At 41.8% G+C, this 18,560-nt stretch overlaps 1 protein-coding gene across 4 annotated transcripts; it reads left to right on the top strand.

Annotated features, from left to right (window-relative positions):
- Positions 1 to 200: 200 nt before the first annotated feature.
- On the top strand, positions 201 to 18,061 carry LOC111973239 (E3 ubiquitin-protein ligase TRIM58-like). Of its 4 annotated transcripts, XM_024000532.2 has the most exons (14): positions 201 to 372; positions 1,491 to 1,531; positions 1,881 to 1,913; positions 2,137 to 2,187; positions 2,462 to 2,494; positions 3,564 to 3,659; positions 3,852 to 3,959; positions 4,445 to 4,555; positions 14,741 to 14,857; positions 14,933 to 15,058; positions 15,181 to 15,232; positions 15,357 to 15,383; positions 15,642 to 15,668; positions 15,813 to 18,061. In XM_024000532.2, exons 2-14 carry the CDS (start codon positions 1,499 to 1,501, stop codon positions 16,349 to 16,351), a joined length of 1,353 nt encoding a protein of 450 aa, XP_023856300.1. In that variant the 5' UTR covers positions 201 to 372; positions 1,491 to 1,498; the 3' UTR covers positions 16,352 to 18,061. The 4 variants fall into 4 exon arrangements, with proteins under 4 accessions (XP_023856300.1, XP_070302770.1, XP_070302769.1 ...); XM_070446669.1 differs by having other exon boundaries at positions 201 to 355; positions 14,741 to 15,058; XM_070446668.1 differs by having other exon boundaries at positions 14,741 to 15,058.
- The last annotated feature ends 499 nt before the right edge of the window (positions 18,062 to 18,560 follow it).

Below are 18,560 nucleotides of genomic sequence, written 5' to 3'. Positions count from 1 at the left end.
CGCTAGTGGTCGCTATTTCTCCTGTATTTTGACGAAAGACAGGTAAATAGCGACCACTAGCGGCAGTCCGGGCCGGTGGCAACCCATAAATGGCACTTTCATTTAAGTACACCTGATTGCAGTGTGCAATTCGGGTGGAGTCAAACCTTTGACCCCCTCCCACCGTTTTTTTAGCACTGCAAAGTCAGGAGATCCTTGGTTCATTCCCTACGACACTTATTTGTAGTTCGTACGTGGATCATTGGGAAATATATGGAACAATCCCGGGGATATAGCCCCATACAATTTTGCTAAATCGGTCAAAGACCAGTTATGACTAGAAGTAAGCCTATCAGGAACAGAAGTTAAACAATAGGTGAGAGACAGACGCAGGTAGGTACTTTTTATACTTTTCCCAAATTGTTATAGTTAGCGTACACAAAAAAAAATAGGCTAAACATCTGCAAAAGAAAGCCATACAACACTGACATAGCCTAAGCAATTGTCAAACCAACTACCATAATGCTAATTCTTCTGATCATTAAGAATATTCGTTTTCTTCTAAATGACTGTTACTTGTGCAATGTGCGTTATTGCCTACATTTTATTTCACAAGAATCTAAGACCTTGACTCAAACCGACTCACAAAGTATGCTGTCGTTGTCAATCAAAACAAATCAGCTCAAATTTCATAGTTCTACTGTAATTGTTATTAGTTTTGGAAATGTCTTTGTAACGCTATAAATACAGTACATGCCAATGATAGACGAGTTGAATACTACGCCACACACATCATTGGACCAATTTGACAAAGAGGAAGTGTTTAGAATTGATCTTTTGATTTGATTTATTAGGACCCCCATTAACCGACGCCAATGGCGACAGCTAGTCTTACTGGGGTCCGACATATGAAGAAGACAATACACAGAAAATACTTTACAATTGACATGCATTTAAAAACATTAATACATGTCAGTACATACACACAACAAGTAGGTCACATGGGGGAGAGGCGTTGTTTATAAGCTATGCATAGTCACTTTAACTCTACCTACATGTACATATTACCTCAATTACCTCCCACCGTACATTCAATCTCTGTACCGGTACACCCAGTATATAGCCTCGCTTGTTATTTTTACTGCTGCTGTTTAATTATTTGTTACTTTTATTTAAAAAACAATTACTGAACACTTATTTTTTTCTGCAACTTCTTAAAGCATTGTTGGTTAAGGGCTTGTATGTAAGCATATCACTGTAAGGTCCACACCTGTTGTATTCGGCGCATGTGACAAATACAATTTGTGCTGTGCTGTGAGGTGTTGCTTTATTTGTTTTTATATTTTATCTTTGTTCCTATGCACACTTGAAGATCCAGTTGGACTTGATGACAAGGAAGTGTTTAGATTGTATCTTTGCAAAGTATGCACACTGGCAGATCTAGTTTGACTTGGTGATGACTGTATTCTCTGTATTCTGTATTCTCTCTCTCCCTCTCCCCTTCACCATAGGCGTTGCAATGGCCCACAGGATGTCTTCTTCTTCAGAAAAGGTTTGTTTTGCAGGGGGCACTGAAGTCCTATAACAAATGATGGCACTCTCACAAAGTAATATAAACAAAACAAAAATGAACAAGAAAACGAATTGTCAAAACAACTGCCAAAATGACTCATTTTTCAAAAACATTCATTGCTTTAAAATCATGTTCATGGAATACATTTTGCTACAGAAATTACTAAACAAACATTCTCAAAATGTTATTTTTCATTTAGATATTGACCACAGTCTGTCTTAAATCTTTTTATATTAATCTTTTTTTAATAAACTATTTTAATTGTTTTACTTGTCTTTTATTTATAACTGATTTGACCCCCTTCCTTCTGTCTCTCTCCTCCTCATAGCCATGGAGGCGTAGAACGTATATAATGTCACAGGTATGTTCCAAGTAAACTGCATGTCATGAGAAGGGCATTGAATAATATCTGATAAATGTTGATGAATATCCCTCCAACTCTTTGTCCAATGACTAGATGGAAACTAACTGGTTGGATCTGGTACATTTACAGAAATGTTGATTGATGTGCTCTGGCCCAGTAAATAAGTAAATGACATGACCCCCTCCCCTCCCCTCCCTTCTTTCCATTCTCATATTCATAGAACTCCAGCTCATCGATGGGTATCCCGATAAGTAGTTTCACGCAAATATCTGTGAGTTTTAACCATACCTCCGTAGCTCAGAGTTGTGCCTCTTCTTCATTCCTGGTTTGAATTATATGGTTAGTTTTATATGGTGAAGCTGTCTTTTTCCAGATTCCAATTGATGCCTAAGCTTTACTGAAGAGGTATTGGATCTACCCCTTGATCTTTGAGATCTTTAAGGCGATCCTCTGGAAGAAATGCTTCCATGACTTTGCTGCTGTTGGAGGCTATCTTGTGCAGCCTCACGCTTGACTCGGCTGACATTTATTTTGTTCTTTTCAAGAGGTCAACTGCTTCTTCGTCTCTGGGGTATGAGGTAAGTCCATCGTCCACGTAAAAGTTTTTCATGACAAACTGTTTTGCATCTGTGCCGTGCTCTTCTTCACCCTTCTGGGCTGCACACCTCAGGCCGTAGACGGTTTGTTTGTTTTTCATTTTCTTCTGTCAGTGGTTACTGTATGCGCTCTCTCTCTCTCTCATTGGGGTTATGTGCAGGTGGGTTCTAACCCTGCACCCGAACACACTAACACACATTAAGGGTTCCAGTTATGGCAATGAACTCAAGAATACCATTTGTATGTCTCTGTATCCAGTATGAAGGAAGTTAGAGGTAGTTTTGTGATCCAATGCTAATTAGCATTTGCGCAATGTTTGGAAGTATATGGTATCTACTAGCATGTTAGCAGTTACCAAATACATTGAGTATACAAAACATTAGGAACACCTTCCTAATATTGAGTTGCACCCCCCTTTCGCCCTCAGAACAGCCTAAATTCATCAGGGCATAGACTCTACAAGGTGTCGAAAGCGTTTCACGGGGATGCTGTCCCATGTTGACTCCAATGCTTCCTATGGTTGTGTCAAGTTGCCTGGATGTCCTTTGGGTGGTGGACCATTCTTGATATACACGGGAAACTGTTGAGTGTGGGAAAAAAAACGTTTTTGACACAAACCAGGGAGCCTGGCACCTACTACCAAACCCCGTTCAAAGGCACTTAAATATTTTGTCTTGCCCATTCACCTTCTGAATGGCATGCATACACAGGCCATGTCTCAATTGTCTCGAGGCCTAAAGATCCTAGAAAATCTTTGCACCCTTAATCATGAGAAAGGAGAATAGGTCACAGCCTATAGGTGAGCAGAAGTGTAGACGCTAAATGGTTTCCATTGGAAATTATACTATATATCATTGTGATACTGTATGTATTTTAGTCTTGCGTTGCTACACTCCGTAGTCTTGTCTTCACTGTGCCAGGAAGACTGGAGATCAAGGTTCAGTTGTATTAGAGCAGTTTAAAGGGCACCAATGTCCACCAATTCAAACATGATTATGTCAGTGGATGATAACAAGCTCTGTTAAATGTTAACTTGCCTGGTTGTGTCAGTCTTTCCGTCAGACTAACCTAACTGTGGATTACACGATGGAAGCATGTTTTCAGCTCATCAAAGAACTGGCCAAGGAGGTGAAGGATATCAGTAAGGTATGGAATCATTCACAATCACACATACACACACTGTCCCAGTCATTCATTACATCAACAACAAAAAATACTAAGTCAAGAAGCTGTTCATCGACAAACTTTGACGTATTAAAAAAATACAAATCTCCACATCAAGACTGTTACCACGCGTGATATGAACAGATATGGCTGTCCTTCCTTCCTTCCTTGCAGCATGCTCAGAAGAGAGAGGTGAAAGAAGAGTTAACTGCATCACTTAGCTTAGACAGCAGTAGGAGTCTCATTCTGAAGTGGTCCAAGGAGCTGAACCAACTAACCCGGGTGAGCAGGCTAACTGGGCAGTTACAACAGAAGGAAATAATTGATTAAACCTTAGTGGCCATGCACCTATGTTTATGTATTTATATCATGATTACTGAGAAAGTCCCTGTAGTATAAGGTTTGTGTCATGGGTCAGGTGGTCAAACATTTTACATGGCTCTGCTCATTCAACAGAAAGGAGCACACCACTCCGAGGCTGCAAAATATTTGGAATTTAGATCAGTGTTCTTTTTGGTTAAATGACCCTCTAAATAAGCTAGCAGAGTACACATGCAATTTAATTCTGGGTTCCAAATTTAAGAAACGTTGAAATACAAGCCAAAATTCAAGGTAGACAATTAGCAATTATGGATAACTGAACAAGCAGAACTTTACCATCAAACTTTAACATAACAGATGCAATCATATTTGATGAAGAACGTAGATTGTTACCAGTGATTATATGAACAGATTATATGACAATGGCTTCTCTACCTTGCTTGCAGCATGCCCGGAAAAGAAAATTGGAAAAAGCTGTCACTCCACCACCTAACAGCCTAGAGAGCAGCAGGAGTCTCATCCTAAATTTATCCAAGGAGTTGAACCAACTTGAACCAGTATGCAGGCTTAAACATACCATACTGCCAAAGGAGATCATTCATTGTCTTTGACTCCCAGTTCATGTAGTATTTACTCAATTGCTGTTATAGATTTGGGTCTGCTTTACATCTTGACCTCATATCTCATTTAATATACAGGTAACTGCCAAAATAAAGGAAACACTTGAGTAAATGATGGATACAAAGTACAGTGCATTTGGAAAGTATTCAGACCCCTTGACTTTCCCCACATTTGGTTACATTACAGCCTTATTCTAAAATGAATTCAATTGTTTGTTTTTTGTCATCAATCTACAAACAATACTCCATAATGACAAAGCAAAAAAATGAAATGTCACATTTACAAAATTATTCAGACCCTTTACTCAGTACTTTGTTGAAGCACCTTTGGCAGCGATTACAGCCTTGAGTCCTCTTGGATATGACGCTACAAGCTTGGCACACTTGTATTTAGGGAGTTTCTCCCATTTTTCTCCCACTCTCAAGCTCTGTCAGGATGGATGGGGAGCTTTGCTGCACAGTTATTTTCAGGTCTCTCCAGAGATGTTCGATCGGGTTCAAGTCCGGGCTCTGGCTGGGCCACTCAAGGACATTCAAAGACTTGTCCCGAAGCCACTCCTGTGTTGTCTTGGCTGTGTGCTATGGGTCGTTGTTCTGTTGGAAGGTGAACCTTCACCCCAGTCTGATGTACTGAATGTTCTGGAGCAGGTTTTCATCAAGGATCTCTCTGTACTTTGCTCCGTTCATCTTTCCCTCGATCCTGACTAGTCTCCCAGTCTCTGCTGCTGAAAAACATCCCCACAGCATGATGCTGCCACCACCATGCTTCACCGTAGTGAGGGTGCCAGGTTTCCTTCAGACGTGACGCTTGGCATTCAGGCCAAAGAGTTCAATCTTGGTTTCATCAGACCAGAGAATCTTGTTTCTCTTGGTCTGAGAGCCCTTTGGGTTCCTTTTGGCAAACTTCAAGCAGGCTGTCGTGAGGTGTGGCGTCCGTCTGGCTACTCTACCATAAAGGCCTGATTGGTGGAGTGCTGCAGAGATGGTTGTGCTGCTGTGCGGTTTGTTGCTAACATTTCTTTGCTACCTGCCAACTTTACATTTTGTACCTTTTTTTTAATTGCCGTTTTTATATTTTTCATTCAACTTTTTCACCCCGGAAGCTTTATCTGGACATGGTTCTACATGACCTCCACCAGCCGATGCTAAGTAGTAACATTAACATCATGCCTTCTAATTGCAATCGCTGTACTCGTAATATACAGGAGAATGAGGATAGCCGTGCTGCAAGCCCAGCTTCAGACGCAATCATTAGGGAAAGGTAATTTTAAGTGTAGGAAGGGATGAAACAGCGTCTGTACCACCAATAAGTACAGATACTAGTATAAATCCCCTCGCACAGTCCCCGCAGCCGGACAATTTTCTCATGGCTTCTGGAAGGAAATGCTGTAGGATTGCTCAACCGGTGTCGCTCATTCAGCCGACAGAAACTCTCAACCCGTTCTCACCATTAAGCAACGAGTCAGAGTCGGTCTTCTCTGGTCTGTCCTCCACCCGTTACGGGGTCTGAGACGGCGAAGCCTCCCACCATTAGCTCTGACAAATTGAACGCCCTAGTCATTGGCGACTCCATTACCCATAGTATTAGACTTAAAAAGAATCCTCCAGCGATCATACACTGTTTACCAGGGGGCAAGGCTACGGACGGTGAGGCTAATCTGAAGATGGTGCTGGCTAAAGCTAAAACTGGCGAGTGTAGAGAGTATAGGGATATTGTTATCCATGTCGGCACGATGTTAGGATATAACAGTCAGGGGTCACCAAGCGCAATATAGCTTCAGCGTGTAAATCAGCTAGAAAGATGTCGGCATCGAGTAATTGTCTCTGGCCCCCTCCCACTTAGGGGGAGTGAGGAGCTCTACAGCAGTCTCACGACTCAATTGCTGGTTGAAAACTGTTTTCTGCCCCTCTCAAAAGATAGAATTATTAGATAATTGGCCCTCTTTCTGGGAGTCACCCACAAACGGGACCAAGCCTGGCCTGCTGAGGAGTGACAGACTCCATCCTAGCTGGAGGGGTGCTCTCATCTTATCTATGAACATAGACAGGGCTCTAACTCCTCTAGCTCCACAATGAGATAGGATGCAGGCCAGGCTGCAGCCTGTTAGCCACCCTGCCAGCTTAGTGGCATATGCCACTAGCATAGTCAGTGTAGTCAGCTCAGCTATCCCCATTGAGACCGCGTCTGTGCCTCGATCTAGGTTGAGCAAAACTAAACATGGCAGTGTTCACCTTAGCAATCTCATTGGAATAACGACCTCCTCCATTCCTGTCATTATTGAAAGAGATCGTGATACCTCACATCTCAAAATAGGGCTACTTAATGTTAGATCCCTCACTTCAAAGGCAGTTATAGTCAATGAACTAATCACTGATCATAATCTTGTGATTGGCCTGACTGAAACATGGCTTAAGCCTGTTTCATTTACTGTGTTAAATAAAGCCTCTCCTCCTGGTTACACTAGTGACCATATCCCGCAAAGGCAGAGGTGTTGCTAACATTTACGATAGCAAATTTTTAATTTACAAAAAAAAGAATGACTGCGTTTTCGTCTTTTGAGCTTCTAGTTATGAAATCTATGCAGCCTACTCAATCACTTTTTATAGCTACTGTTTATAGGCCTCCTGGGCTGTATACATCGTTCCTCACTGAGTTCCCTGAATTCCTATTGGACCTTGTAGTCATGGCAGATAATATTACATTTTTTGTTGACTTTAATATTCACATGGAAAAGTCCACAGACCCACTGCAAAATGTTTTTGGAGCCATCTACTCAGTGGGTTTTGTCCAACATTTCTCTGGACCTATTCACTGCCACAGTCATACTCTGGACCTAGTTTTGTCTCGTGGAATAAATATTGTGGATCTTAATGTTTGACCTCATACTCTTGGACTATCGGACCACAATTTTATTACGTTTGCAATCGCAACAAATAATCTGCTCAGACCCCAACCAAGGATCATCAAAACCCGTGTTATAAATTCTCAGACAACCCAAAGATTCCTAGATGCCCTTCCAGACTCCCTCCACCTATCCAAGGATGTCAGAGTACAAAAATCAGTTAACCACCTAACCGAGGAGGTAAATTTAACCTTGCGTAATACCCTAGATGCAGTTGCACCCCTAAAAACAAAAAACATTTGTCCATAATAAAAGCAAGCTTCCAGAAAATTGGAACGGAAATGGTGCTACACCAAACTGGAAGTCTTCCGGCTAGCTTGGAAAGACAGTACCATGCAGTATCGAAGAGCCCTCACCTCTGCTCAATCATCCTATTTTTCCAACTTAATTGAGGAGAATAAGACCAATCCAAAATGTATTTTTGATACTGTCGCAAAGCTAACTAAAAAGCAGCATTCCCCAAGAGAGGATGGCTTTTACTTCAGCAGTGATACATTCATGAACTTCTTTGACGAAAAGATAATGATCATTAGAAAGCAAATTACGGACTCCTCTTTAAATCTGCGTATTTCTCCAAAGTTCAGTTTTCCTGAGTCTGCACAACACTGCCAGGACCAAGGATCTAGGGAGACACTCACATTTTTTAAATACTATATCTCTTGGTACATTGATGAAAATAGTCTTGGCCTCTAAACCTTCAAGCGGCATACTGGACCCTATTCCAACTAAACTACTGAAAGAGCTGCTTCCTGTGCTTGGCCCTCCTATGTTGAATATAATATATGGATGTACCAAACTCACTAAAAGTGGCAGTAATAAAGCCTCTCTTGAAAAAGACAAACCTTGACCCAGAAAATATAAAAAACTATCGGCCTATATCGAATCTTCCATTCCTCTCAAAAGATTTTGAAAAAGCTGTTGCGCAGCAACACTGCCCTCCTGAAAACAAACAATGTATACGAAATGCTTCAGTCTGGTTTTAGACCCCATCATAGCACTGAGACTGCACTCGTGAAGGTGGTAAATTACCTTTTAATGGCGTCAGACCGAGGCTCTGCATCTGTCCTCGTGCTCCTAGACCTTAGTGCTGCYTTTGATACCATCGATCACCACATTCTTTTGGAGAGATTGGAAACCCAAATTGGTCTACACAGACAAGTTCTGGCCTGGTTTAGATCTTATCCGTCAGAAAAGATATCAGCTTGTCTCTGGATGGTTTGTCTTCTGACAAATCAACTGTAAATTTCTGTGTTCCGTTTTAGGACCACTATTGTTTTCACTATATATATTACCTCTTGGGGATGTCATTCGGAAACATAATGTTAACTTTCACTGCTATGCGGATGACACACAGCTGTACATTTTGATGAAACATGGTGAAGCCCCAAAACTTCCCTCCCTGGAAGCCTGTGTTTCAGACCTAAGGAAGTGGATGGCGGCAATGTTTTACTTTTTAACTCAGTCAAAACAGAGAGGTTAGTTCTAGGTCCCAAGAAACAAAGAGATGTTCTGTTGGATCTGACAATCTTGATGGTTGTACAGTCGTCTCAAATAAAACTGAAGGACCTCGGCGTTACTCTGGACCCTGATCTCTCTTTTGACGCACATATCAAGAATATTTCAAAGACAGCTTTTTTCCATCGTAACATTGCAAAAATCTGAAAGTTTCTGTCAAATTATGCAGAAAAATTAATCCATGCTTTTGTCACCTCTAGATTAGACTACTGCAATGCTCTACTTTCCGGCTACCCGGATAAAGCACAAAATAAACTTCAGTTAGTGCTAAACACGGCTGCTAGAATCTTGACTAGAACCAGAAAATGTGATATTATTACTCCCGTGCTAGCCTCTACACTGGCTTCCTGTTAAGGCTAGGGCTGATTTCAAGGTTTTACTGCTAACCTACAAAGCATTACATGGGCTTACTCCTACTTATCTTTCCGATTTGGTCCTGCCGTACATACCTACACGTACGCTACGGTCACAAGACACAGGCCTACTTACTGTCCCTAGAATTTCTACGCAAACAGCTGGAGGCAGGGCTTTCTCCTATAAAGCTAAATTTTTATGGAATGGTCCGCCTAATCATGTGAGAGACGCAGACTTGGTCTCGACCTTTAAGTCTTTATTAAGGATTCCTCTTTTCAGTAGGTGCTATGATTGAGTGTAGTCTGGCCCAGGGGTGTGAAGGTGAAAGGCACTGGAGTGACGAACTCTGCCAGGCCGGTTCCCCTCTGCCAGGCACTGGAGTGACGATCTCTGCCAGGCCGGTTCCCCTCTCTCCACTGGGATTCTCTGCCTCTAACTCTATTACAGGGGCTGAGTCACTGGCTTACTGGTGCTCTTTCATGCCATCCCTAGGAGGGGTGCGTCACTTGAGTGGGTTGAGTCACTATACGTGATCTTCCTGTCTGGGTTGGCGCCCCCCTTGGTTGTGCCGTGGCGGAGATCTTCGTGGGCTATACTTGGCCTTGTCTCATGGTAGTAGGTTGGTGGTTGAAGATATCCCTCTAGTTGTGTGGGGTCTGTGCCTTGGAAAAGTGGGTTGGTTTATATTCTGCCTGTTTGGCCCTGTCTGGGGCTATCGTCAGACAGGGCCACAGTGTCTCCCAACCCCTCCTGTCTCAGCCTCCAGTATTTATGCTGCAAAAGTTTGTGTCAGGGGGCTAGGGTCAGTCTGTTATATCTGGAGTATTCCTTATGTCTTGTGTGAATTTAAGTATGCTCCCTCTAATTCTCTCTCCTCTCGGAGGACCTAAGCCCTATGCCTCAGGACTACCTGGCCAAATTACTTCTTGCTGTCCCCAGTCCACCTGGTCATGCTGCTGCATCAGTTTCAACTGTTCTGCCTGCAGCTATGGAACCCTAACCTGTTCACTGGACGTGGTACCTTGTCCAAGACCTGCTGTTTTGGACTCTCTACCGCACCTGCTGTCTCTAACTCTGAATGATCGGCTATGAAAAGCCAACTGACATTTACTCCTGAGGTGCTGACCTGTTGCACCCTCTACAACCACTGTGATTATTATTATCTGACCCTGCTGGTCATCTATGAATGTTTGAACATCTTGGCCATGTTCTGTTATAATCTCCAAACTTCACAGCCAGAAGAGGACTGGCCACCCACCTTTCCTCTCTAGGTTTCTTCCTAGGTTCTGGCCTTTCTAGGGAGTTTTCCTAGCCACCGTGCTTCTACATCAGCGTTGCTTGCTGTTTGGGGTTTTAGGCTGGGTTTCTGTACAGCACTTTGTGACATCGGCTGATATAAGAAGGGCTTTATAAATAAATTTGATTGAAATTTGATTGTTCTTCTGGAAGGTTCTCACCTCTCCACAGAGGAACTCTGGAGCTCTGTCAGAGTGACCATCAGGTTCTTGGTTACCTCCCTGACCAAGGCCCTTTTCCCCCAATTGCCCAGTTTGGCCAGGCGGCCAGCTCTGGGAAGAGTCTTAATGGGTTCCAGACTTCTTCCATTTAAGAATGATGGAGGCCACTGTGTTCTTGGGGACCTTCAATGCTGCAGAAAATGTTTGGTACCCTTCTCCAGATTTGTGACTCGACACAATCCTGTCTCGGAGCTCTATGGACAATTCCTTTGACCTAATGGCTTGGTTTTTGCTCTGACATACACTGTCAACTGTGGGTCCCCAACTGTGGGACCTTGTATAGACAGGTGTGTGCCTTTCCAAATCATGTCTAATCAATTGAATTTGCCACAGGTGGACTCCAATAAAGTTGTAGAAACATCTCAAGGATAATAAATGGAAACAGGATGCACCTGGGCTGAATTTCAAGTCTCATAGCAAAGGGGCTGAATACATATGAAAATAAGGTATTTTAAATACATTTGGTAAAATTTCTAAACTGTTTTTGCTTTGTCATTATAGGGTATTTTGTGTAGATTGATTAGGGGGAGAAACTATTTAATCAGTTTTAGAATAAGGCTGTAACTTAACAAAATGTGGAAAAAGTCAAGGGGTCTGAATACTTTCCAAATGCACTGTATATTGAAACCAAGTGTTTCCACACAGGTGTGGTTCCTGTGTTAATTAAGCAATTAATACATTCCATCATGCTTCAGGTCATGTATAAAAATGCCCAATACTTTGGCTACCATGGCTAGAAGAATAGATCTCTGTGACTTTGAAAGAGGGGTCATAAAGGAGCATAGGGGGTTTAAAGTGTGTGTGTGTGTGTGTGTGTGTGTGTGTCAGTCACAAGATCTCAACACCTATGGGAGATTCTGTAGCGATGCCTGAGACAGCGTTTTCCATCAACAAATCACCAAATAATGGAATTTCTCATGGAAGAATGGTGTTGCATCCCTCCAATATAGTCCCAGACACTTGTAGAATCTACAGTTGATGTCGGGAGTTTATATACACTTACGTTGGAGTCATTAAAACTCGTTCAACCACTCCACAAATGTCTTGTTAACAAACTATAGTTTTGGCAAGTCGATTAGGACATCTACTTAGTGCATGAGACAAGTCATTTTTCCAACAACTGTTTATAGACAGATTTTGTTCATTTATAATTCACTGTATCACAATTCCAGTGGGTCAGAAGTTTACATACACTAAGTTGACTGTGCCTTTAAACAGCTTGTAAAATTCCAGAAAATGATGTCATGGCATTAGAAGCTTCTGATAGGCTAATTGACATMATTTGAGTCAATTGGAGGTGTACCTGTCGATGTATTTCAAGGCCTACTTTCAAACTCAGTGCCTCTTTGCTTGACATCATGGGAAAATCAAACAAAATCAGCCAAGACCTCAGAAAAAAAATGGTAGACTTCCACAAGTCTGGTTCATCCTTGGGAGCAATTTCCAAATGCCTGAAGGTACCACGTTCATCTATACAAACAATATTACTCAAGTATAAACACCATGGGACCATGCAGCCGTCATACCGCTCAGGAAGGAGACGTGTTCGTTCATCTCTAGGAGACAGTACTTTGGTGTGAAAAGTGCAAATCAATCCCAGAACAACAGCAAAGGACCTTGTGAAGATGCTTGAGGAACCCGGTACAAAGTATCTATATCCACAGTAAAACGAGAACTATATCGACATAACCTGAGAGGCCGCTCAGCAAGGAAGAAGCCACTGCTCCAAATCCGCCATTAAAAAAGCCAACCCGGTTTGCAACTGCACATGGGGACAAAGATCGTACTTTTTTGATAAATGTCCTCTGGTCTGATGAAACAAAAATAGAACTGTTTGGCCATAATGACCATTGTTATGTTTGGAGGAAAAAGGGGGAGGCTTGCAAGCCGAAGAACACCATCTCAACCGTGAAGCACGGGGGTGGCAGCATCATGTTGTGGGGGTGCTTTGCTGCAGGAGGGACTGGTGTACTTCACAAAATAGATGGCATCATGAGGGAGGAAAATTATGTAGATATATTGAAGTNGAAAAACACTTTTGATAATGGTTTTCATACACATACAGTACCTTGTCCAGAATGTAGAGGCCTATGGGATAGTCATTGAAGAGGTAAGGGAGGAGGATGGTAAATGTGATCTGCATAACATACCAATACCAATTGACATACCTTTGTATGCCTCCTCGTCTGTATACATACATCAAATAAAATTTGATTTGATTTGAGACACAAAAGTGAGCAGTTCAGTCATCTGCACCCAATACAGCTAGCCTTCTACATATTCTTATAGGCCACATATTCTTACCTCTTTGTTTATTGATATCCATTGAATTGTCCATTTTCTGTTTTAGAAAGATTTGCACAGATATGAAAAGATAGATGGTATCATCATAAAACAATATTAATTCAGATCATACAAGGGACTAACCTTGCCTTAAATTGAGGAGATCTTTACAAGTGCCTGCACCTGCTGTCCTTTCAAATCCAAATGTTTCAGTTGGGCAGTTAGGTTCCTCCAAGAACCACCACCAACTAAGGATTAACCCCACCTGCTATGTGGTTCTTGGAAGAACCTATTGGAAGAAATTTTCAGTGCCAAGTTCAAAAAACTTTCAGGATCTTAAAAGAACCCTTGTTGAGCTGCTAATTTTTAGAGTGTAGTGTCATTCAAATGACAATATACTCAGAAATAATTAATATATGTATTTCAAATACATGTAGCAGAAATACTGCCAATCTCTGCATATGACTCCAAGGAAGGCTGAAGAAAGACCAACCATAAACTGGCAACCTTTCCTAGACAGCCGCTAGTGGTCGCTGTTTTTCAAAAGACAGGTAAATAACGACCACTAGCGGCAGTCCGGGCCGGTTGCAACCCATAAATGGCACGTTCTTTTAAGTACACCTGATTGCAGTGTGCAATTTGGGCGGAGTAAAACCTTTGACCCCCCTCCCACCGTACAACAGTACACTAGACTCAACCCTCGTTCTGAACAGCCCTACTTCTTCATTACACAAAGGAAAAACATCAACCAATTTCTAAAGACTGTTGACATCCAGTGGAAGCGATAGGAACTGCAAGCAAGTGCCTTAGAAATCTAGATCCACAAAGAAAATCCATTGAAAACAATGTCACCTCAAAAATAAAAAAAATCCTGGATGGTTTGTCCTCGGGGTTTCGCCTGCCAAATAAGTTCTGTTATACTCACAGACATCATTCAAACAGTTTTAGAAACTTCATAGTGTTTTCTATCAGAATCTACTAATGATATGCATATCCTAGCTTCTGGGCCTGAGTAGCAGGCAGTTTACTTTGGGCACGCTGTTCATCCGGACGTGAAAATACCGCCCCCTAGCCTAGAGAGGTTAAACAATTTAAAGGCAATGCTACCAAATACTAATTGAGTGTTTGTAGACTTCTGACCCACTGGGAATGTGATGAAAGAAATAAAAGCTGAAATATATCATTCTCTCTACTAATATTGTGACATTTCACATTCATAAAATAAAGTGGTGATCCTAACTGACCAAATACAGGGCATTTTTTACTAGGATTAAATGTCAGGAATTGTGAATTTGGATAAGGTGTATGTAAACTTCCGACTTCAACTGTATGCCGTGGTGCATTGATGCTGTTCTGGCGACTCATGGTGGCCGAACGCCCTATTAAGACACTTTATGTTGGTGTTTCCTTTATTTTGGCAGTTAACTGTAGATTTATAATAAATCTAATAAGTGACACTCGAATAACCCCTAAGTTACCTGAAGGCGTACATATACAGTATGTATATTTCTGTGATGTTCATGGCTGATGTTCAAACCTTATTCTCTCAGTTCCAGAAGCGAGCCATGGATACAGAGGATGAAAGTTTGGATGATTTGAGAGGCACATGGGAAGATAGATGTTTGGAGAAGAAGATCCTGGACTGGGCAATAGAGAATGTCTCAAAGGTATGGCAATTATKTATTTGTGTGTGTRYTACTGTATCTTTTATGTGTGTGTACTCCCATTGTTTTGTAATGCAGGTGAATTGTCTGTCAGATGAAGACATTGAAAGTCTCCTGCGTCCTAGTGGGAAGGAGTCAAGGCTGGCCAGTGCTCTGCCATTGTTGGAGTTTGTGGCTTGGTCTCTGCTAACACATGACGCTGAGGTGAGCAGTGCCCACACTTTTCAAACATGGTGACTATTGAAACAGCAGTGAGGAATCCAGTGTGTGTATTCCTTCCTGTGTATATTACTGTCCAACAAATCATATTTATTCTGTCTCCGTAGGAGGACATATCAGTGCTGTGGTTAACGTCCAAACAGAGGGCATGCAAGACTGGTAAATGTTGATGATTCCTTCATCTCTTTTTCTCTTAGAATTTTTCATAAATAGGATTGATGTTCACTGAAACGTTTTCACCTATTTATTGTTGTGCTAAACTATTATTTTCCTTCCCAATTAGGAAACTCCATATATATCCCCAATTCAGGTGGGCAAAGTTTTTCACAAAATAAGTTATTTCAGTACCTTCTTTGCACAGGAGTTTGGTGRCACCTTAATTGGGGAGGACGTGCTCGTGGTAATGGCTGGRGCGGAATCAACACATGGTTTGATGCCATTCCATTTGCTCCGTGCCAGCCATTRTWATGAGCCGCCCTCYCCTCAGCARCCTCCATTGCTTCTTGGAAATTCACTCAATTTAAGTCCTGTGTAAAATCTATTMATCTATTCCATTATTTTCTTTCAGCATGGCAATGGATTCTCAGTGTTTCAGGTAACATTCAAACATATAAAGTGCAGGGAAATATATTCAATTGGTTACTTCAGTCTTTAACCTCATGAATAAGAACATGATAGAAACAATCTTAAGGCTTCAATTTTAAAACGCCTCCCTTGTTCTCTCTGTCAATCTCCACAGTCCCTATCCGCCTGGACCCCAACACTAGCCACCCTTTGCTGGCTTTCTCAGATGACAAGCTTGAGGTATCGAGAGGGAGCCAGAGGCCCAATGTCATAGACCACCCCTGTCGTTTTAACTCATGGCACTGCGTGCTTGGTGACAGATTCTTCACYTCAGGGCATCACTACTGGGAGGTGGAAGCAACCCCCACAGGGAGCTGGAGATTAGGACTAACCACTGTAACTTCCTCCAGGAGGAATCGGTTTGAGATAACCCCAGCAAAGGGCTACTGGACACTCTGGGGTTATTGGACCCAGAGTGGGTCCCGGCAGCTCTTTGCCTGCAATGACCAATTAATCAAGCTTCCAAGTGTTAACCGGGTGGGCATCTATCTGGATTACGAAGAGGGACAGTTGTMTTTCTATGATGTAGAGAAGAGGTCTCACATCTACACCTTCTCTGATACCTTTAAGGGGGGGGTCATTCCTGTGTTTGCCTGTCTGGATGCCTACACAAAGCTCAAAATTGTGACACCGAAGAGATTTCAGCCACATTAGAGACACACATTAGTACTCCACTAGATGAAACTCCATGGGTAAAACCATATAGTGTATAGTGTTGAGTCATCCGCAGACATAGACACACTGGCTTTACATAGACACACAAGGCCAATGRTAGGTCATTAGTAAAGATTGAAAAAAAGTAAGGGCTGAGTTTGCCTTTTTGCCCAAAATGTAATTTAAGGTGCTCCAAAGCTTTTTACTATCATTCTGTATGTAATTTATCTTTGTTTCATAGTATAGTTTATTCTTATTTTTATTCAGTTTAGTCACATGATTTCTCAATGTGCTGTACGTTTGCCAATCAGTTGTGCAGCCAGACTTATTTACCATTCCTTTTGCCTGATCCCTCTCAACCATACAATTTTTCAATTCTTCATCAATCCACGTGGATTTGACAGTTTTACAGTCATTTTCCTAATGGGTGCATGCTTATTAGTAATTGGAACAAGCAATTTYATAAATGGGTCAAGTGCAGCATCTCGTTGCTCCTCATTACACACCACAGACCAGCAAAACGTATTTACAACAACAACATAGGAATCATTAAAAAAATGTATTGTATGACCTCTTATACACTACACTGTATTAGACCCAGACTTTGGRACTTTGGTTTTCCTAGATATGGCTACTATATTGTGATCACTACATCCGATGGATTTGGATACTGCTTTAAAGCACATTTCTTCAGAATTAAAGATGTGATCAATACATGTTGATGATTTAATTCCTGCGCTGTTAGTAACTACCCTGGTAGGTTGACTGATAACCTGAACCAGGTTACAGGTTTCTAGTTACACTTTGGAGCTGTTTCTTGAGTGGGCAACCTGATGAAAGCCAGTCAATTTTCAAATCACCCAGAAAATATACCTCTTTGGTGATATCACATACATTATCAATGTATTAGCATTTCACACATGTAATCCAGATACTGATTGTTAGCACTTGGTGGTTCATAGCAGCTTCCCACCAGAATGGGCTGTAGGTGAGGCAGATGAACCTGTGGCCATATTACAGTATTTAACATGATATATTCTCTAAGCTTTACAGGAATGTAGTTCTGAATGTAAATGGCAACACTTCCACCTTTGGCATTTCTGTCTATTCTGTAGATGTTAGACCATGTATTGCTACCATGTATTATCTAAGTGAGTTTCAGAGATTGTCAGAATATGAATGTCATCCTTTATAGCAAATTATTGATTTCATAAGCCTTGTTTCTTAAGCTACATATGTTAATGTGGGATATTTTGAACACTTTTCTGGGATACTTGATTGTTTTCATTGCTTTACTGGGAAGCTTAGTCAAAGTAGACATGCTCATGTTACTTATGTTCGTGCAGGGTGAGCTGCACACAGTGGACTTCCTACTAGGGCACACCGCCTCAGTGCTAACAGTATAACTTTGGTTCATAGGCACATGATTACTGCGTACAATAGCTGTAGGATCAGCAGAGGCATTCAGGGCAGTTAGAGGGACATAATTAGGTTACTTACATTGTGTCTTCTAACGCCACTGGAATAATGTACATTTGCTGAAGCATTATGACAACTCAGCGACACAATGGTAGAGATTAATTGAGCTGGGCTGGATCATTGTTAAGTCTTATAATGCTGTGAAAGGATCCAGGAACCCACATGATTTGGGTGGATCCCATCCTCCTTATAAAACAAGCTTTTTTTCTCAATAAATGTTACACCCACTGAGCTGCAATTGTCTTGTAGCCAGTTATGGAGGGCTAAAAGTCTGCTGAAACATTCAGTGCCACGATTTAGGGAGGGCACAGGGCCAGATATTATGTTTTTTTTGTTGGTGTCAAGCAGAGACCAAATAAGTTATTTAAAATCCATCTTCAGCTGGTGTGACCTGCCCTTTATGACGTCATTGAATCCCACATTAACTATGATAGACTCAATTCCCTGATGCAGGTTTAAAATGTTTGAGAGCAGCTTATTTATGTCCTGAACTTGTGCTCCTGGATAGCACAATGTTTTTGCTCCAGGGACTGAGACATTTCTCACCATTGAACTGCTCAATACAACGGCCGGAGAAGGGAATGGAGAAATCCGCCCATTCCTACCCCTCACACAATTCGTTGAACCTTTCACGGGCACACGAGAAGCAGGATAGCATACGCCCGCAGCTCCCAGGCAATAGGTACAGACCTCCCACAGCAGGCAGTGCCTCGTCAGATCCAGTGAGAGA

The sequence above is a fragment of the Salvelinus sp. IW2-2015 genome, linkage group LG14 (assembly GCF_002910315.2).
Source record: "Salvelinus sp. IW2-2015 linkage group LG14, ASM291031v2, whole genome shotgun sequence".
In the NCBI taxonomy this organism is placed as follows: domain Eukaryota; kingdom Metazoa; phylum Chordata; class Actinopteri; order Salmoniformes; family Salmonidae; genus Salvelinus; species Salvelinus sp. IW2-2015.
The sequence above is the reverse complement of the archived record's forward strand: the minus strand, read 5'-3'. Positions and strand labels throughout refer to the sequence as shown.